This window comes from Pogonomyrmex barbatus, unplaced genomic scaffold, assembly GCF_055798465.1.
Source record: "Pogonomyrmex barbatus isolate J1 unplaced genomic scaffold, ASM5579846v1 scaffold12, whole genome shotgun sequence".
Lineage (NCBI taxonomy): Eukaryota > Metazoa > Arthropoda > Insecta > Hymenoptera > Formicidae > Pogonomyrmex > Pogonomyrmex barbatus.
Genome location: NW_028297108.1, coordinates 1,212,404 through 1,234,972, shown reverse-complemented (window position 1 = coordinate 1,234,972; position 22,569 = coordinate 1,212,404). Strand labels below are relative to the sequence as shown.

At 35.2% G+C, this 22,569-nt stretch overlaps 1 protein-coding gene across 1 annotated transcript in view; it reads left to right on the top strand.

Annotated features, from left to right (window-relative positions):
• Positions 1 to 5,106: 5,106 nt before the first annotated feature.
• LOC105425611 (uncharacterized) overlaps positions 5,107 to 22,569 on the top strand; it is a 53,646-nt gene continuing 36,183 nt past the window's right edge. The window contains exon 1 of the mRNA XM_089071714.1: positions 5,107 to 5,629. Within this exon, the coding sequence (XP_088927840.1) occupies positions 5,548 to 5,629 (82 nt within the window). The 5' untranslated portion in view covers positions 5,107 to 5,547. The remainder of the gene's footprint in view (positions 5,630 to 22,569) is intronic.

Below are 22,569 nucleotides of genomic sequence, written 5' to 3'. Positions count from 1 at the left end.
TACTGGCTTGTTTTTTAGATGCCTATTCTAATAAATCCTAATTAATTCCTTTAATCCTATTTATCCTACGCATTTCAACAACTCTATCAACTTCTTGCCAACAACACGATATATTATTTACGGTAAGTAATAAAAGAATAATAATCATACATTATCATTTATACTTATGATAAACAAATAATTATAAATTAGTGTACATTATTAACAAAATATTGCAGAAACTATTTATAAGTCATTTGATTTAAAATACATCAAGTTTTAATAGCCGCAAATTTGCCGATAGTTCTAAATCGATCACTACGTTCCGATCTATTTTTCACACTCACTGTTACTTTTCGCTCAAGACAAGTGGCTCGTTCACCACACCCTAATCCCGGTTTTCGCTTCTGCCATCTCTTCGATGGGCACATGTATAGCAGCGTACACACACACAACACACAGACCATACACACACACACATACGTACACGTATACGTTTCATATATATGTATATATACGTATGTATATCACGATCCGTTCACAGAAGCTCGCCACGGCATTGCACAGCAGCCGTGTATCTGACAGTACCTAACGTGCTTTCGAAAGCGCTCATTAGTCACTGAAATGCGGTCACGAAGTGACAACTCGCACGTGGAATATTATACGCTCCAAGAACTTGCATCGGTACTCATATCGCGGCTCGCGTGCTCATACTCGCGCCAACACGTTTGTCTCTCTTTCCTCCCTCCCTCCCTCCCTCCCTCCCTCCCTCTCACTCTCTCTCTCTCTCTCTCTCTCTCTCTCTCTCTCACTCTCACTCATCTCCCCCCCTTCCCCGCCCATCCGCCAGTCCTCTTCCTCTGTTTGTAACTTTCGTATTATACACCCTTTGTCCGCGATTCGACAGTTTCGACAGTTTTGCAATGGAACGTGAGAACGCGGCAGCCCGGTCGACCGTCCGAGAGAAGCCGGTTGCAAACGATGTTAAAGTTCGATCGGCCCCGCCGCATCTGGGACCACCAAAAATTTTTATCCCGGTCCACGGTACGCGCGTACAACGTTTCACGTTCTACGAACGTATATATATATATATATATATATATATATATATATACACGGTTCCGATACGTTTTTATTACCGGCGGATCCTCGGCAAAACCGCTACGAAGCCGCGACATTGATGGAACAGTCCCATCCATTTTTGCGAATTAGAAAGTTTAGACACGAGAAGTCTCGTTTACACACCCCGAGAGAGAATCCTTTTCAAATAACTAATGCATCGAATTATAAAGATTAGTAAATTAAAGTTATACAATCGACGTGTCATTTTAAGAAATCTTTTTCACGACGTGCCGACGATCGAAGGATGGATTTTCGTCCGCGGAAGGAAATAGAGAAGTTAGGAATTATTATCATCTTCATAATTCCCGGAAATAATCAACCATGCGCAAAATGTTACTTTCTAAAATCAACACCTTTGTAATGCATTTATTTAAGTATCGTGTTTCGCTTCCTCGTTTCCCCGATACCTGCGAGAAGTACCGTTTCTACGATTACAATCCGCACGTTTGCCTCACTCTTAGGCCTAACCGACGTCAAACGTCCCTGTTAACGGTCGTTTATTCCGAAGATAATGAGGAAGATGTTGGCAGGGCCCGAGGAAAGGAAATTGTCTACGAGAGTCGAGAGAGTGACAAATTAACTCGCGTCTTGACTTCCGTGAGATTCAAATCCTACCTCCGCTTCTCGGATAGATCCCCGCATATCACCGGAGGTGGAAAACCTTACGGAAATGCCGGTCGTCAAGTAGGTACAAAGTTTAAGAGGAATGTTTAACCTCCGATGTGAGAAACATTTCTCCCTTCCTTAAAAAAAAAACCTCTCTGCATACTTTGCTAGATCCTGTACGTTTAGCGCTTTGATTCACCGCGGCCCATTTCGGATGTGAAATTTAGTTAAAAAATTGTAAACGCAATTATATTGCTCGAGATTCTAACCGCAGATTCTAACACAATTCTCAAAAAAACTTTAGTAATTTGGCAAGGTACAAATGTACCGATATCATATTTTTTCATCTATGCGACGAGAAATTAAAGAAGAATTAATTCGTGAAGTAAAATTTTACTTTCGCCACGAGAGAAATCGCCGATATGATAAAACGTGTAACTTAAAAAAATCGCAGAGGAGTGTCCAATTAGGACGCTAATGTGTCGGGAAGTGACGGAAATGAAGCGGAACGAGGCTTCGTCGATAATTTTCGAGGCATGCGTCAATCACTGTACCGTACTTTGAATGGAGGTTGGATATTTACCTGGAGTCTACTCATTCATCCTTAATTAACGTAACTGTGCGTGATATCCAGATGTTTCTAAGCTAAGAATCATGATCGGCAGATTTCTTCTTAGACTATCCGAGGTAATTTATATCGACCCGCTCAAGCTTGAAAGAGAGGAGGAAAACGAACTACCGCTGATGTTAAAATCCCTCATTATCTAGGAAAATCATGATCATTATCGTATTCTATCATCGTATTCTATCTTTCTACTTGTCACATTATAAGACCCAACTTATTCAATACCCCTGAATCGAGAAAAAGTTCGAAGGTTATGAGAAATTTTGAATAATGAATGCCTCCTGAATAGAAATATTCGGTCTCGAGGTTGATCGTAAAATATGAAATGAAAAATGTTATTTTACACAAATTATAAAATAATAATCACAAGATAAATTAAAAGAATATTTTTATTTAGTCCATAAAAGATCTTAAATTATCAATTGTCATTTCTCTTTAATTTAATCCAAACTAGTAAAATATTTTATAATTCTTTAATACTCTCTTATTAAACGATCACGTATAAAAATTTTATAATAAAATATACGTAAAATATATACTTGCTATTATTATATAAAATACATAAAATAACATGTATATATATATATATATATATATACATATATCAATTGACATATCTTTCTCTATTTTAATAACAGATGCGTCAATGAAAATAGAATATAATATCAATATCGTACAGTATTGATAGATGCAAATTATTTATATATATAGCAAATTTATTTTTTATTAAAATTGCAGTACGTATACGCATCTTTTTCAAGATTCTGAAATGGACATTTCGAATCTGTTGAAAGTTTAATGAGAGACCAGGCGTACGAAAAATATAAAAAAACTTGATCCGTGGAGTCTGGCGCATGTTGTCAGTTTACATAAAACTGAAAACGTAACGCTGATTGGCAGGCAATCGCATCGTCAACAATGTGTTAATGATCGTAACAGTATCCGATATCCGGTAGGTATTGATGACTGGCGATCGACTCTACACACTCGTCATTTATGCGGAGATATGCCTGTCGAGTGAAACCAGAACAACGGTCGGCCGGTCCGACATTTTTCCCCCGGTGGATACATTTTTAATTACTGGCGGGCTGTCGCTTTTTGCCCGAAGCCGCTCGCACCACGCGGCAAACGCCCGCAATCCAAGTGCGCACCACGAATCTTATTTCTGCCCGGATTTCCTTTTACCACGTGCCTTTCTTGCGCATGCTACCTGCGATTATCCACGGCTCGTCATTCATGCCTGATCAATAAGCTACAGTTAATTGCACACGGCTGCGGTAGAACGAATTATACGTCAGAGTTCGGCGTCCCAACTGGGATACGTTCGTCTGGTTTTAATTAGCGCAATGTTATATATCCAATGAATCGGATCTATTCCAAACCAGATTAAGCGGTCGTCGGTGCTCTTTCTTGCGAATCGAAGAGCTAATTTGAAATGGAAACGAAGCGCCGAAGGCTACACGCCGTGCGCTCTTTTCCTCCTTTTTTTTTTTTTTTTTTTGGTTACCCTTAAACGTCGTATAAGTAAACGTATTATGCGAGGCACTCGAGATCGAAGAGAGGTGAGTTCGCTAAACTCGAATGATAAAGCGTGTAAACGAGAGCATGCAATTCCGATTCGATCTTATCGGCGATACTCGCAAGTCACTTTCTAACTTATTTATTCGTACTTAGAAATCGATTTGATAACGAAAGTTACGTTCGATCTCGGCGTGTCGATTTTCCATCGACTCGATACATGCATAATGGCTGCCTCCCGCGTAAGGCTGTAGATGTGAGCGCGATTAATCGATCAAAATCACCGGGAGGAATATTGGGCCACGCGGATATCGGCCAACAGTTGCGGTAATTAGCGCATCGCTCACAGTTCAATTAACCGCGCTAGTTTTTTTTAAACGCGCGCTATACGTGCCCCGTTTCTGCATGCTCGCCGGGAAACCTCGCGGAATGTCATCAATATCCATCAAGCCGAATCGTAACTCCCGCCACGACGCGGGAGCGCAGTTCTCCAAATCGTTCCCATTCAACTTCTCAGCCCGTCACGTCGGAATCATTATATCAAATTTCCTCGCGTCCGATAATTCCTATCCGATAATCTCGATCGGCCCCGTCTCTTCCACGTCACACGCATCAAATAGCGCGCGAGGGGAGCAGCTCGAGGTCTAACTGATCCGTGAAGAGGATCCGCCGAGTGAACGCGGAAGGGGAAATGCAACCAGAGGCTGCGTGGCGATTTTTGCCTCGCGAAAACGAAAACTCGCGTTACGCGTTCCTACATAAGACATTTATTCTTGAAGCCTTCTTCCCTCGCTTTCGGCGCGCCGCTCTCCGCCATCCCGGCCCGGGATATCGATATTGAAACGTAAAAAAGATTCAATCAGTCGCGAAGTTTCAGCGCCAATCAATCACCCCTTCCTCGCGGCTCCTCGTCCGTTCGGCTTTAGGACGCGAAAGCTCCCTCGCGCGCGCAGCCCGCACTGGCGCGCCTGATCGCGACGACGACGCTAAAATGGCTGTGAGGGAGAGAAGGGAGGCGGAGAGAGAGAAAGAGAGAGAGAGAGAGAGAGGGGCACGGGACGAGAAGGTGAGACAAAGATGGTGGGAGGGTGGCCAGGGTGCGACAGGGAGGCATCGATGGGCTACGAAGGGCTTGGGGGCGAGAGAACCGCGAGAGAGGAAGAACGCCGCGGGGGGCCGAGCGAGAGAGCGAGCAGGAGAATGAGCTTTCGGGTGCACGACGGAGTCGACGCACTGGAAGCTCGCTGTGCTTGCGGCGGGAGCTTCAGTAGCCGCTCGTACGTCGACCGGAAAACCTTCCACGTCGTTTACGTCGTCCTTACACAAGCCATCGACGGGGGCTCGTAAGGGGGCCCGTGTGACCTACGCACCCCCCCCCCGATCATTCAGTGTCCATCTTTTTTCTTTTCGTTTATATTTTAATTATCGCGATCAGCTCGTCTCATCGAAGGCTTAACGCGAACAATTATTAAAAAAAAAAAAAAAAAGAAAAAAAAGAAAAACGAACAATTTATCGAGGAATACATATATATAATACATATATATATATAGTGCAGTGAATCAATGGATCGTCTCTCGTCTACGGATCTTATTGGAGCTCAAAAGTGTTGATATGAAGGCAGATCTGTGACGGGTGAATGAGCGCGCGCGTGTGTATATGAGTGCGTAATCGCGTATCGAGAGCATATCGAAGCATCATGCGAAGTGCCGCGAGATACCGAGATGCGCGTTCTACCCGTTCCGCGTCGCTTCTTTGCGTCCTCCTCATCGCCGTCACCGGTAAGAAATAGAGCCGCGTAACAGTGCGATACGGTGGATTAAGCCGCTGGCTTACTTTCAAACTGGAGCTCTTTTAATTCTGATCTAGCCCTAAGCTAGCTCGCGATCGTTCTACGAAATAACGTTACGGGAATAACAAATAAATAAATGCATCGCTATTCGGTATAGCAAATAAAATTTAACAAAACAAATCGTCGTGTAATTGCACATTCGGTTTGTTATTAATAACAAGCATGGCAAGTTCTCTACTGAAAACTCTGTCTGTAAATATGTGAAAAATATGAATAGGAATTCACCTCGGTCGATAATACGTACGTTGCGTATAAATCGTATTCATTAACGAAGAAAAAGGAAACGTTAAAGGAAACTTCAGCATGGTGGATCTAATTTCAAAGCTGAAAAAAAAATACAAAAAGCAATTTTGCGTATAAAAAGAGGGAAGTGGGATTTTTATATGGGGAACCAGTTACCAATAGTCCTATAGTACTCCACCATCAAACGTAACAAAAAGCTCGATTTACCGTGAAATACGTACATTTTCCCACAACAATTGCGCTTCACTCTCGCTTCCCTTCGCGAGTGGAGGAAAAGCGAATATATATACGTGGTCGAAAAAAATCAAAAGATTCAGACATACCTCGTAAAAATACGCGTATCGGAGGAAGTGCTTCGGGAGAGAACGGCCCGGTCTTCGCTGCCGAAATCGGAGGGCGGGCCAAAGCAGTTGATTCAGGACAAGTTTCTCGGTATCTTAAACAAAGCAAGCGCGGACTCAATCCGTTCTCCAAACACGCCCGGATCATGGCTGTAAGGGTCTAAGTTTGGGAAAATGGTTATAGAGTCTGAGCCTTTTGGAGACTCGGGCTCGGGGAGGAGACTTCATAAAGTCTCCTTAGGGCCGAGATTGGGAAAGAAAGGGATATAGAGAGGAGAACTTCTTTTCCCGTGTCGTTCGATTTCGCGATCCGTAGCCGAGGTAGCTCCGTGGTGCCGAGGGTGATCCCCCGTTCGATGACCGCGTCTGCCGTCGATCCTTTCAAGGCAGCGGCGTAGCAGCGCGATACGCGAGATGAGAAAAACTACCGAGGCGAACTTCTTCCACGACGAAAGATCGGTATGTCGGATCTAGTGAGTCACCGTGATTTCCTTTTATTCGGGGCTAAACGAGCGACGGATAGAATTAAAACACCTTTTGTGCCGATTTAACAAGACGAAACTCCGAATATCCGATGAAAAAGAACGCACGTATCTCGCTGTGCGTACTGACGCTGACAAACCCATGGAGATACGAAAGGATTTCGATCGCGTTATACAGAGTGGATGGGCGGAGACCAAGACTAACGAAGTAAATATGATCAACAAAGGATCTAAATCTCCCGTATCGATGCGAATTATTAGCCATTCGGGGAGTTTCCTAAAAATTGAGCGGAGGGCAAAGCGCGATTTAATGGGGATATAATGTCGTTAAACGCGCGCTGGATCGAGCGATTTAATTACTTTTTAAAGTGTTGACGAGAGAAAAGACATTTCGATAAAAAAGTATCTTGAATAAAATTTGATGGAAACATTCGCAAAAGAAAAGAATCGTAAAAATTTCTTGTATCACGATTCATTCTTACAGATTTTTACTTTTCGCACTAACTCTATTATAATTCTTTCTCGTGATTAATATAATCTACACAAGTATTTTGTTTCTTAAATTTTATTAGTTTAACACTCTCGTCTGGTTACGTATGCCCTTACAGAATTCAATATCACCGCCGTTTAACTTTATAACAAGCAAATGATGATAATATTTTAACTACAATCAAAAGTGGCAATTTTGATGGAATCGAATTAAAGGGGGAGATAAGGCAAATTGAAAGGGAGACGATTAATCATGTATGAAGTAACGCCGCGAATTTAAATTGCAGTCAAAAGGAAAACGCATAAAACTTACTTTTACTCCAACTTCGTAATGTAGTAAACGTTAATCAAGCTATACCTGACGCTGCAGCCATTCCGCTGAAGTGTGACAGTCGTCGGAACTATTAAGCTATGCGGAAGAAATGATTTTCTACAAACTTGCTGGATTTTCTTGTGCGCGATCTTTGCGAACCGCCGCGAGTTATTTCGCAGTATAAAATCATCTAGTTTTAATTTATTCGTTAAAACGTTTGTCCGCGTCTACGGCCCCCTCAGCTCTTTGTAGCTCTATGTAAATCGAAAGAAATCACGTGAGAAAAACGGTTTCTTCACTGAACCATGAGAATATAAGAAAACTTAACTGTTTGCCAGAGGTGAAGTCTTTTAGCCTTTTAATAGTTTGAAGAAGATTAACGAAGGAACCACGCGCTACTAGATTTAAATCATTACCGAACCGTTTATTCATCCACGCCATTTGCCTTGAAAACGCGCTGGGAAATTAACTTTTCATCCGCGGATCCGTGAAAAGAATCAGATATTGATTCTGAATTGTGCCGACGGACTTGATAGCTTCGGAAGAGAAATTAACAGTATATATATATATATATATATATATATATATATATATATATATATATGGAGGATGTTAAATATTATGCGAATACATCGCTGCCTGTCAATGGAGGAATAAAAAAAAGTTATCAATCAGATTATAATTATTTTATCTGGATCTATCATACGATACTTGTTAAGCTTTTTATTCCTATTATAATCGATAATAAAATTGTGATGAGACAACTTCACAATATGATTGTAAACGATCATTAACGTACGAATCGTATGAATTTTTCCATATATCTCAGTTGATGAAGAGGAACGATTATGTGACCATTTAGTATAAATTGTCTTATGACCAACACAATTACAAAGTGTGAATAATATTAAGTGCTGAAAAAAATGATGTGAATATAATAGGATTATAAAGCTTAATAAATACCGTGCAATAGATTCATGAAGAAAGTGATTTTGGTGGCTCATGTAATGAGTACATTGTAAGTTAATTAACACATAACGAGACTAAATATTTTCAAAATATATACCATTCATCTAAGAGCTAAATAAATCTTATAATGGCATTAAATTTGAAAACATAACTTTCATTTTCTTGCAATATATATTAATATATCTCAACATGTTTTATAATAATATATTAATATTTTAATTTTTAAATATAATATTATTCGACGATCGAGAGAGATGCAAATAATCTATCGTTCATATTAGTCCGAAATTATTGACTCAAAAAAGGCAATTTAAGAGAAAATATTATTATTGTAAAAACTTTACGATAATTTTATTGTCACATAAAAAAAGATGTGTTTTTACTTTGTGAAACTGTATAGTGCACGGAATGCGGTCCGATTGCTTTCGATATTCGTGAATTATTAACTAATTTAATGCATGAGAGTTCCTGTTGCAATTATCCAATAGAATCAGAGCTAAAGTTTATAGTAATCCTCCTGTGGCGAAAATATTATACACAAAATTTATACGAAAGGCTTTTATTATCGCCTAGACTATTAAACATATAGAAATATGGCATCATTTCCATATGACAATTATTATGGTTAAATGATCATAAATTTTCTTATTTAATCGTTTAATACTAATATGACAAATTGTTCAGATTGACAGAATAGTGCAAGAGTGACTAAGTTATAAGCAGTATAAATCTGAAATTGCTTTTACGACTAGTAGAAAATTTTAAATAGTGTGCATGTTATTCTATCGTTAAAAAACCATGATACACAGATCTTCAACGCGTAAAGAAACGATTAGATCATTTTGATTTTCTAAAAATATACTATTTTCTATCTCATTTAAACAAATATACTTGTTAGAATAAAAATCGATTAAATATATCAAACATTAATTTCAGTGAAATTATATTAAGATACATATTACGTTTTTTATTATCATATAATTACATATTATTACATATTAGAAAAATGTATTATTTGATTTATGAGTATTAAATTACTATTTTAAAATTAATATCACAATCAATTATGCAATAAGTTATTTATGTTATCATAATGATATTTCATATATATTTCCTATATATTTCATAACAATATCCATATTAAAACTTTAAACTTTATAATCTTAACTTATTGATTTATCCGGAATTCGGAACTTTGTATAAATTAAATTTTTTCTAAAGAATGCAACTATGTACCTCAACTTTTTCCAATTTTATGCACGCATGTAAAATAAATATATTTTTTTTTCATAAATATCTGTATAAATAAAAATGCTTTTATATATATATAGAAAATTGACTTTAAATAAGATAGGAAGTTATCGCATTCTCGTGATTTCATACTAAAATATTCTTCTTATAGATCACAAAACAATTCGTACTTGCTTTTCATTGCAACCGCAATTTGTCGGATTGCTCGCGTCACATATGGTCTAATCACGGTGATAACTTCGTGGTTTAATAATTAAAATTGGATTTAGAATGAAAAAGGCTCTCTTTTATCGTGGCGCGTACCTGATGCCTTCTGTCCGATTTTCGCGGCGGCATAATTAAAGTGTCACGCGAGAAATAATGTTGATAGGGTGTAAAAGTAAGAAGGCCGAAGTAACGGATGCATGCCTTTGTTCTTCGGCGTTGGAGATGGCGGCGGGGCGAGGGGTAGGACGGATTTAGCTGTGAGAAATTAAGCAATTAAGCAGCGTATTTTACTACTGGAGATCCGAGGTTCAACCAACTAGTCTTCCGATCTAGACTCGCTTCGCTGAAACCGTGAGCAGAGGACGTATATCTGCGGTATTAAGATATCACGTAACTGCAAACGTTACGACTCGGAAACAACGATATAACGAGCGTAGAAAATTGACGAAGAAAGAAAATAAAAGTTAGCACCAGTTTTGTAATCGATAGCTTACGTTGTTACAATTAGAGATATTATTTCTGCGTCCATTAAAAATTTGAAACAATTATTAATCATCTGATATAATTAAAAAGTTATAATTATATCATGTTTAGCCCTTGATAAGAATTGTTCCGAAAAAATAAACTTACAATACTTTCTAGTAATATATCTTTGCGAACAGCATTTTTTTTTTTAACAGAAAATCATCATTATTTAACCTTAAAAGTTAAAAGTTTAACAAGTTCCCCGTTCAATAGTTAAATATTAATATCTGCTTTAATTATATCGTACAAAAGCAATTTAAACGCGAATGAAACATTATAAAGCGTTCATAAAATCGACATACTATATAATTCATACCGCATATTTTACTCTCTTTACACTACCCTTGGTTGGAATCAAAATTATTTTTATATATAATAAATATGCAATATAATTAATCTCATAACTAATATATAACAAGAATCAAATCTAAATTTAAAAATAAGATATTCATATTGATATTATATCAATTAGTGTATAAATGTCTCGAAATGTAAGATATTAATAAAAACAAGAGGAAAAATATGTTAGCATCTCAGATTACGAACGAGGTTCATTGAAAGTATGATCGTCATTAAATTTGATGAGATTATTAATGAACTTATCGAGTTAACACGTCTTCTTTAATTATCGCGTCAAGATGTTTTAGATGACATTTATAAGATCGAGTCTACATATTTGTGCAATCTTCGAAATTATGTTAATATTATCTTGATGATTTCTCGATTTACGTGATAAATTCATTATGACTGAGTTACGAGTTGCAATTTTATCTCGACAATAACAAACTATGTTATCACTTTATCTCGTAGAAACAAAAAATAAGAAAACGTGGATGAGAAAAGTTGATGAGAAAATAAAGAAAAAGATATTAACAAAGAATTTTATAACATAAGTTCAAGGCAAAATCGGAGATCCGATCATAATTAAACCTTATTGCTGATAGTATGGAAAGTCCGATTATTGATAATTTCTTCGAACAATGTTTAACATCTTCTTTAATTATAGCGTAAAAGCACTTTGAAAACAATAAATAAACTTAATGTAAAGCACGTGGTCTATTATGGAGTATAGGCAAAATAAAAAGTAACTTTTTAATTATCATATGATTAAAATAATCATATAAATAATAAGAGGCCGATAAAAATACGTATGCTTTTAATCATAGTTTGATCATAGGTTGTTGAAAAAACAAGTTAGTATTGGATTATTAATTTTTGTATTATGAGATAATTAAAGATTTAAGGTATACCGATTTACTCAAATTCGTAAACACTTTTCGTTTTAAACTTAAAAGATCAGCTTTTTAAAGCCATTTAATATTAATTTTATATGCATATATGTATTATTATGTAACATAATAACAAAATATGTATTATTATATAACAAAAAATAAATGAGTGCAATAAAAAAGAATAAAAAAATGGCAAATTTAATTACGAAAGTTATTTATCAAAAAATGAGAAAAGATGATGAGAAGTACAGCGAAATTTTAAACAAAAAACTATTGAATAAATAATCATAATGAAACTGCTTATTAAAGCTTTGAAATGATTGTTAATAAGTTTCCTGAATAACATTTTATGTCTTTTCAATTATTGTATAAAAGCATTCTAAATGCCAATTATGAATTCTATTGTAGAGAATAAATTTATCAAATGTACAAGAAATAAATTTACAATTTTATGTAGTGGTAAATACATAATTTATAAGAATTTATTACATATACATTTACCACAAACGCGATTCGAAATAAATTTATTTATTTTTTATTTTTTTTATTTTAATTTTTTATTTTAATTAAATCCTTACTTTTTGATAAAAAACATGTAATAATATTATCACAAATATTGCAATAGATGTATTTTTGAAAAAAATTCTTTAGTTTTTATTCTTTAATTATCGCGTAAAAATATTTAAACTTTTAATTTTGATAACTCTACATCCTTTTGATATCTCTTTATCTTTTTGATAACTTGTCACAAATATAGGATATGAGATTAACAATCTATTTTCGTACTTCGCGATTCAAAATAAATTTATTTACTTTTTTAATTTTTTATTTTAATTAAATCTTTATTTTTTTATAAAAAAAAACATGTAATATCATTACAAATATTATCATAGATGTATTTTTGAAAAAAATTCTTTAGTTCTTATTTTTTGATTATTACTTAAAAATATTGAAACTTTAATTATCAATTCATATCATAGGAAGTTATTTTTGATAACTGTACATCCTTTTGATAGCTCTTTGTCTTTTTGATAACTTATCCCAAATATAGGATATATGAAATATATAGGAAATATGAAATTAACAATCTATTTTCCTACTTCGATCATATAATTTTACAAGCACGTTAATTTTGCAGTCGTTTTTTTTTCAATAATCCTTCGACATCTCTCTGGGCATCTCTCCGATTTAAATTATTTCATATTCCCATTTTTCCCATACTTATTTCCATTTCTAACGTATCGGGTTTCGCGGACGCGGCTTAATTCAACACGAAGCGCCTATTTGCAAATTATTTTTATCTTCGCGATCGGTTGCGCTTGTGTACGTGTAGTCGATGGGGAAGTGGTTGAACTCGTACCGGACGAAATATAGACGCGGTGCGACGCACAATGTGCTTGGCCCGATTTATCGCGAGCGCAGCGGCGGCGATAAGAGCGCGTCTCTCGTAAAATAATACTCCCCCGACCCTCATTATGCGAGAATAACGTTGACGGAAGGAAGGAAGAGAATAACGAAGAAAGTTAGCGTTTGTATTAAACTTTTGATAAAATGCCTCGCAGTGCTCGGGACCGACGCGAGCAATTCGCTCCGTCGAAAAGGATCTCGCTGCCTATCCAAACAAGAGTGACACGGCAGAGTGCGTTTCTGCCGTTTCTTATAAGAAAGTGCTCTCTGTGATTTTGTGACGAATGCTGCCCTGTATATACAGAATGTTTCAGAATGAGATTTATAAACTTTTCAATATCCGCAGGACTTATGAATTCAAAAACTTCTCAAAATTAATCTGTATTTTATTTGACCAAATATCGTTATAGTAATAACGCATTTTCAACAAACATTTCATAGTTTAAGTTAGTTTAAAACTATTTTGCCTATCATAAAAAATTTGCGGAAAGTTACGTTAGCTAATATGAATCGTAGTAGTTTAAAACTATATTTTCGTCAAAATGTCAAATTTTTATTGAAAAAAATTTCGTTTTTAAATGGTCTTTTGTTTAAAACTTTTTTCATATATTTATGTACTTTGCAATTTTAATAATATTTGATTAAAAGAAAAAAATAACGTAAAAAGATTCATACTAGTATACGAAGAAAACGTATTCCCTATTTTGAGTTACTCTATACAAAATTGTATCACTCTATTTTGTGATCAAAGCTGAATAACGACAATCCGAGGGCACTTTTAGTCAAAAGTCTCATAGGAGATTTTAGCAGGATCTAGATGACTCCATAATCGTTAACGATATTGTTATCGCGAACCTGTAAAGCCAGAAGTCATAAATAAATATAATCGCCGCGGCCAAATTCCAAATCGATAAGTGGCTAGTGAGATGGAGGATCACCGACAACACCTTTCATCCTACCAGCCTTCTCGAGGGCGAGAAACGTCGCAAGTAAGAGAACGGCGAAGGAATGGCGGAGGAGAGGTGAATTGTAATAGGGACTTCGAGTGTCATAACCCCGATAAGCCCTTGCTGATTCCTACGGAACTTTAGCCACATTTGAAAGGGAATCGCCGGGATTACCATTATTTCCGGCTGAAATCCTTTTCCCAAACAGCGATATCACTCCTTCGCCACGAGTAAGAGAGAGGAAAACAGAAAATGATCGAAATGAAAATCGGCTCTACAAATAATCCACTTCAATTTGCAGTAAACTATTTTGCGAGGGGAGCGGAGCGTGTTCGGAAATTGGGAAAATAGAGACGGCCGAGGGGTTTATCAAGTACGCTTTTTGAGTTTACCGTGTTATTAAACAACTCATGTTTATTTTCATGAATATTTCATCCACTATACAGCGATCATTGCTCGACAGGATTAAAGAGAGCGCTTATTATCCTTGGTCGTAGATGATGCGATACCGAAACTACATTTGTACATTTGTGACGCAGATTTAGTGAATGGATTTTATATACCGCCGCTTAAAACGCTATTTAATGCATGAAAAACTTTAAATGCTTTTCTATCGATTATTGCCAAGCTGACGTAACTAATTTTTTATAAAATTTTGATAGATTAAATAATATACTTCTTTCTCTTTTTTAGCGACAATTTAAAAACCGACGGTGTGATATGTAAAATGCTTGCTTTTATTCTATATTCTACGATTTGTGTTTTATTGAATTAAGAAATTTGCTTATTTTACGGATTATGAATGCATTTGTTTGTTATGCATAAAATAAACCAGAAAGCATGTCAGAATACATTCATAATAACACGATGTATAGTTAATTACGTCCATTTATAAATCAGCATAGTAATTATAAAGTTTACTTTCAGCATAGAAAAAAATTTCTGTATACAATTCTGTACACGATATTAAATGAGTTAACATTCGAAAATTAGATTAAAAGTAAAATAGCTATATAATTTATAACATCTATTTGAATTATATTTACAAATTACTTTATAAATATTAAACATCTCTCTTACGAATCCTTGCCTCCCTAGTAAAATGTATTTAATTTGTCTCTTTCACCATTTCATTAATTATTTTATTTTATGATTTCTGTCAACTTATATACCATATTTTTAATTTGAATTAATAATATTATACACTTGCTACTAAAGAGAGCAACATTTATGTGGAGTGTTTCATTCCTAATGGATACATCACTTGTGTGCAGGGAGAGCGAATCAAACTGAGCAGAAAACTTCTACCATTTTGTAATTTTTTGCAATTACCAACAAATTATTATTAAAAATGAGCGCCGACTCGCGCGTAGAAAAGTACAATCGTCCAACACACGTTTGTGCTTGATAGAAGCACTGCGAGATATTTAGACTTTGAAATCTACAAATGACAGAACATCTACTTATGATAAGCACCTCCAAATATTTTGTTGAGTTTCTATCGAAATGTTAGACGATTGCACTTTGCTGCGCGCTTGCATTGGCTGAGGAGTCGGGCGAATGTGCATTCATTTAACGATCTTTAAGAACTAATAACTAATAGTTATTAATTGTGAAAATCGCAAAATGATAGAGAACTTTTCTGCTCAGCTTGAGCCGCTTTATCTGCACGTAAACGGTGTTAGGAAATCCATTAAGAAATATATCCTATATATATATATATATATATATATATATATATATATATATCAAACTTACAGTAGATTATATATAGGCGTATGTGTAAGATTAAATGACTGGAATAACAAAATGAGATTTGTCAAAAAACGAAAGATAACATCGAAGACGACGCGTTTCGGTTTTAACTAAATAAATTCATTTTCAAGATTGCTTAGCGTTTATTCTCACTAATGTATAAGCCGCAGAAACGAAACGTGGCGGTGAAGGCGCGGAAATGCTGTTGGGAAAGGAAAATAAGAGCGTGATAACTGCTGAACAGCGGCTGATACAGAAGCTGCTTGTTTAGAGGAACGAGAGAAGCTCGCGATGCGCGGAGAGTACCGTCGTTTTTCACAAGTTGCTCTTTACGTTATCAGTTGTGCCATCTCGCTTAACCTTGCATCCCTCTTTGCTCTTTTGCCCTCTTTATGTTTCGTCGTTACGTTAACTCATGTAAAAGGAGGCTCCTTTTGGTGGTCAAGGAATGCCTGTTTTATATATAAAACAAATTTTAAAAATACTAATAACGTAGTTTCTGTAGTTACAAAAGAAACATATAATAAAAGTGTACAAATTAAATAAAATAAAAGCGTGTGTATTCTAAATATATTACATGTCGGAAAAGTATATTAAAAACAAAAACGTAAGTTATCTTTAAAAAGATAATGAGTGTTAAGTGAGTGTTTAATATCATATCTGAGAAAATAATTTCGGCTGTTAAATTGTGTAAAAAAAAATGTGTGCGATTTGTTAGGACATCTGTCACTATGTCTCATCTAATAGTGGTAATATTACATAAATATATAAACGAAAACGTAAAAATGTCTGTCATTATCTATCATATCATCTTTTTTTCACGTCGCCGTTCAAATTATCGAAATGAAGAAGGGAAGAAAGCAAACTAGCAAAAGTTAAGCTATCCATATGGTTGTATGTCAAGCAATTTGTTTTAACGAGCGTTTCCTTCTGTGTCGCAGACGCAAAAGAGTGTCGTAGCGAACTACTGAGTAACACCTCATTATCGTACATCGTTAAATGTCGACGGAACGCTTTTCCTCGAGTCGTCGAACGTCTCCGCGCACGGGTAATCGATATAGCTGAAATAAATTTCGCACCCGGCTCTAAATTCAGGAACACAAACGACGAAAAGTGAGGATGATCCCCTCGCTCTCCTCCCCTCCCCTTCTTCCAGCTTCGCGATAAAACCAAAAATCTCCATTCATCGCGTAACGGAGCACCTCGATCCTATTCTCTCTCTTGCCATCCTTCTCCAATCAACCATTGTATCGAATCGTCGGGGAATCCGTCTGTCGTGATTGTCAAATTTACCTGATTGCAAATCGATACTGGATTACGACAACACACAAGCGAACAATTCGAATCGTCAATGGTTCGCTGTCTGTCGTCGTGTCGTTGCTACATAACGATATCTCCTCCTCGATACACCCGACACTGATCAATATGGCAATTTTTCCGCCCTCATGACTGTAGTCTAGTCTTTTCGACGCATTATTTCTCGTCAATCTCTTTTGATTTGTGACTGACAAATATTTTATTTCTTGTATTTCAAGACTTAATTACAAATACCTAGTCATATATTACATTCTTATTACTGACTCGATTTGATAATTACTTTATCAATTTTAAAACATCAGCCAAGTTTCATTTATGTTAATATATAATAATTTAAAAGGCGTTAAAAAATTTAGTGAAACGTACGAATATCATTAGAAAAATGATTTTGAATATCGCATAAGGATAATTTATTACTTCCATTATTTATCTCTTCGACTGAACTAAGTTAAACAAGTGAATAAATGAATAAGTCGCACAATGAGAGAGATCTGTCTGCTTAAATAAGTATCTCCTTGAGATTAAATTTTTAAACATTTATGTAACGTAGAAAAACGAATATTTAACTTTTTGGAAAGAGATGTGTGCGCTTCATCATAATATATATATATATATATATATATATATATATATATATATATATATATATATATATCAGGTATCACCTGATGTTCCGAATTCTATTTTCCATTATATCACGACTTTTATGATAGCGCTGTGTAATGATTCTTCAGGGACAGCACTAACGTCGTGAGATTTCAAGTTTATGAGTTGCGCTATAGTATCCAAGGACATCTAATAAATATAATATTAAAGTCAAGATCTTTAGGCATACCATTGATATAAACGTTTCTTTTACGATGCAATAACTTTTCCAAGCCAATTAAATGTCAGTTTCACAGATATTGCTAATATAATAAATAATTACAAATCAATATTTGAATCTATGATAGTCTATAATAGTAGTAGAATATATGGAAAAATAAAACTAACACTTGTCTGTGAGAATGGAAATAATATTTTGTGAAATTAACGAGCGGTATTATCACGCTGTGAGCTTGAATAATTTATAAAAAATTATTAAAAATATTATATAGTTATTAATAATTAAACAATTGTTCTGATAAATTTGAATACTATATTTAAATGAAAATTTTTTATATTATATTCTGTATTTTAAATGTGATAATATTTTCTTGTAGCATAATCAAGTTAAATCTAGTTAAATCTCTCTCTAACTGTACATGAGCTTATGCCGTAATTATCATGAAATATGTAATGATCCCTAAGGACACAGTTAACTAATATTTAATGACTAATATCACAAGGAATTGACAAAAACGAATCAGAGCTAAATTATTTATTAAACATCGGTCAAGTGTAATATTAGATACTTATTTATATTATCGACTTTATTTTATTCTCTTTTAACCTAAAACATCTATTTTGGATCAAATATTTTGATGATCTCTAATCTGTAAAACAAATAAATACCTATTTTATTTATTTAAATACAACTATTTTTTTAAATATTGATGCAAAAAATATTTGTTAAAAAAATATACATGCATAATACTATAGTCATCATTACACATTGGATTTAAAATATTCAAAATCTAGATAATAAAAACAGTATATAATATTACTAATATTATAATATAAATTTGATGAATTATCGAATCTTGTATCCTATTTTCAATAAAACTTCAATAGAAAATATTCATTAGCTGCACTCTACATATAATATTCAAAATTTTAAAGTTTGAAACACGCAATGCAAATTAGCTACGTCGCTTGAAGCTTAAAAATTTATAAAAATGATATGAAAATTTAATTCGTTAAAATTTGTTGCTACATTTTCTACATTTCGTGCGTTTCGTATAATCCATAATTATTAGAGATATTAAGAAATGAGTCTATTCCCGCAATATTTTCCAAATATATCTTCTCATTCTTCTATTCTATTTCTAAGATAACTCTCAATTTCGAATTAATGTTATATATCAACGATTACTTTCTGAAATTCGATCACTTATCTATGACAGCCTTATCAGAAACAAGAGCTTTTCGAGTATTATCTGATGTTATACCGTGGCTTATTTAGAGGATACAACATTACAGCGTCTCGCTATCCGACGCCTGACGGGCATCCCTGCGTTTCCAGGAAACGTTCAGGAGGAAAGCTCGCGCGGTTGCGAATGTAAGCTGTTCGTATCTATCAAATGTCCATCAAGTGAACGTAATCCTTCCCATTGCATACGAAAACGTAAGCTCGATCTACGATCAACGTTGAGCTCTTCGCAGCGTAGGTTTGTATAGTTACACGGATTTCTCATGACACAAATCCTTGTTTCAAATTTCGATTCCCGGACGATAATACGGGAAATCCACTTGCGAGCTTCAGTGACTTTTGATATGTATATAAAATAGGAACGGTTTAGAATTTCGACTGGGCCCTCCCCCCCCCCTTCCCTCCCTCCCCCTCCTGTCCGGGCGCGTACACCTACGGGATAGGCTAAATTATGGGAGATGAGACGTATAAGTTTGCCAGGATGTAACGAGGATTCGTTCGGCGGATAAAGTTACATAGGACGTTCCGTTCGCCTGCTTTAACGTGCACGCGGAAATACCTGAAAATTTCCACTGTTAATCATTCACTCGTGTTTACACGTTATTACCGTGTTTACCGCCGGCGGTGGTATATCGATATTTCAGCTGTCGGATAAGCTTACGCATTTTTGTCGTGCGCCGTACACGTGTGCCGCGGGTTACTAACAACAACCGAAAAATAATAAAACGGCCATTAATCAATGCAGATTTCTATGCGCTTGTTAAATTCGTACTTTAAAAAATAAGAAATTGATTCTGGTGCACAACTCGCTACATCATGTTAGCCAATTAGTTATACCATTGTTACAATACAATTACATGTTATAATTATATTGACGGTTTACAGATTAAGCAAAAAAATTTTGCCACAAATATGTTTAATAAATTAAGTTTCTTATATAATTTTAATCTTTATATTTAAATATTAATATAAACAGCTGATATAATAGAAAATTATAAAATTTTTAACGATACACATATGTATTTACATTGATGTTTTATAAATTAAACAAATATTTACAAAAATTTTGCCACCAGATATGTTTAACAAATTAAATTCTTTATGTAATTTTTATATATATTTTATATATTTAAATAAGGGGGGGCAAATACAATAGAAAACGACAAAATGTCATAGAAAATTATAAAATTTTTAATTTAACGTGAAGCAATACAAGTAAAAAGCAATCAGATCACGTATACTAATTAATTCACAAGAAAGGTTTAAATCTTTGACATAATCTTAAATGTTCCAATATCGCGATCGCGCGTAGGATCACGTATGGAAGATAATGACATCTATATTGTCAGTTAAATGTCAAAAGATTGCCAGGAGCGGGTGTGGTCGGCATCTAAATATCCTGCTCGCAGCAACGTGAGAACGGTTACTCAATTACAGGATCAAACAGGGCAAGCCGCCGTGGCTCTAAATCACAATCAGGTCTATCGTAGTTATATAGCACCCGGCGGCGGCGGCGGCGGCGGTGATGGAGGAGGAGGGAGACGTTATGGAGCCAGCCACTTCAAGTTAAGCCATTTTTCGCTAAACCAGTTTACGGTGTCAAACTTTACGCCGAGAGTTGCGCCGAATCGAGACGTGCCCGGGATCGATATCGAGAATAGCTCTCGGCGAGTCGAGTCGAGAAGTAAGGCGATCGTCGTTAACGTTATCGTTAACGTTTTATCGCGTCATTTTCTCCTCCACTTTAATACTCGTCACTCGTTGTCAAAAATAATCGTTCTTAAATTGTAAAAGTTGGATGGTAATAAAAAGCGTAACTAATTGGAAGTCACATATTTCTTAATTTGCGGTCGGAAACGTTTATAACGCATATTCATGGAGAGTTGCATTGTTAACAAGCCACGTGATATCGCATGCATGGATTACATTTTATATTAGTTTACTCTGTGATAGCTTCGTAAATAAAAAAGGCGGTTTGCTTAAAGTAAACGTGTTATGATGTCCGTGATATAAATTCTATTGCGGGCTTTGGAATATTGATGATTTAAAATCGAGAGGTGCGGATTTCTGCAACACGCGAGATATGTAAACACCTTGAAAAAGAGGTGAATAATCCTCTTAGGAAGGAGGACGAGTCGAGAGGAAGAAAAGTCTACCCTAGACCTCGTTGTAACTACCGATGTCTTCTATTTGCCGAATAAATCAGCTTTCCTACTTTTTCTCAACCAATAATACGAGGGAAAAGGCCATACATCGACGGATTATTCGTTGTTGATGAAACTGAGGGGTCATGTAAGATTAAGAATCTTGATATTGTTCGTTTGATCCTCTCCTCTAGTAATCTTCGGTAAGCGATATCGCATAGAAAAGATTAGGTAACGTACTCCATGTGGAAGACTGGGACGCGAATTCTCTCGTTCAGATATAATGTCGGCACGTGCAAATCCACATTTCCGTAACGAAGTAGTCGGCGGTTAAGCGAAGAAGCGATAAGCCGCAGATCGGCAATTCTGGCGTATTAATCCCAGAAAACGAGTTTCTGGACTCGTAAACATCCTCGTAAACATCCTCGTTTCCCAAATGCCCCCGTAATATATGACGCAGAATCGCAAGAGATGACACTTGACAACCCGTAAGTTACTGATGAAAATTCATGGGCGTAATATTTGAAACATGCAAATGATGTCAGCGATATAGAAAACGCGTAGGAATAATTACACCTTTGTGTTTAATTAAAAAAGTAATTGGCGCTTGGAACATTGATGAAAATTCATGTCTACGCGCGGGCTTATTTCCCTGTCAATGATTACAAATAAATTGAACGAATAAAAATGATTCGAGGTACTGATGACTGTAAAAATTATCGAATTTAAAGTGAGAGGACAATCTCTCTTTCTGATGAAAATTTATAGAACGCGAATTATATTATCGCAGCTTTATATGTAATAATAATTATGCACATTTTCGAAGTTCAAACGACAATAATGAATATAATATTTTTAAGTATAAACAATTAAGAATGATTCTTTTAAAATGTTGTTAATATTTATATTGTCAACTTGTATTTGCAAAAAGGATTTTTATGGTTTTACGTTTTATTTTTTTATAAACGATAATAAACGTTATATTATACAAATAAAATATTTATAATAAAAGCGATAATTTAAAAATTTAAAAATACGAATAACAGTTTTTTCTCTATGCAATCATTATTATTAAACACAAGTTAAATGGTCGTTATCGTATATTTTATAAAATTTTTCATAACCCAAAAACAAATATAATAAAATATAAGAAAGACAAATATAATAAAACCGTCG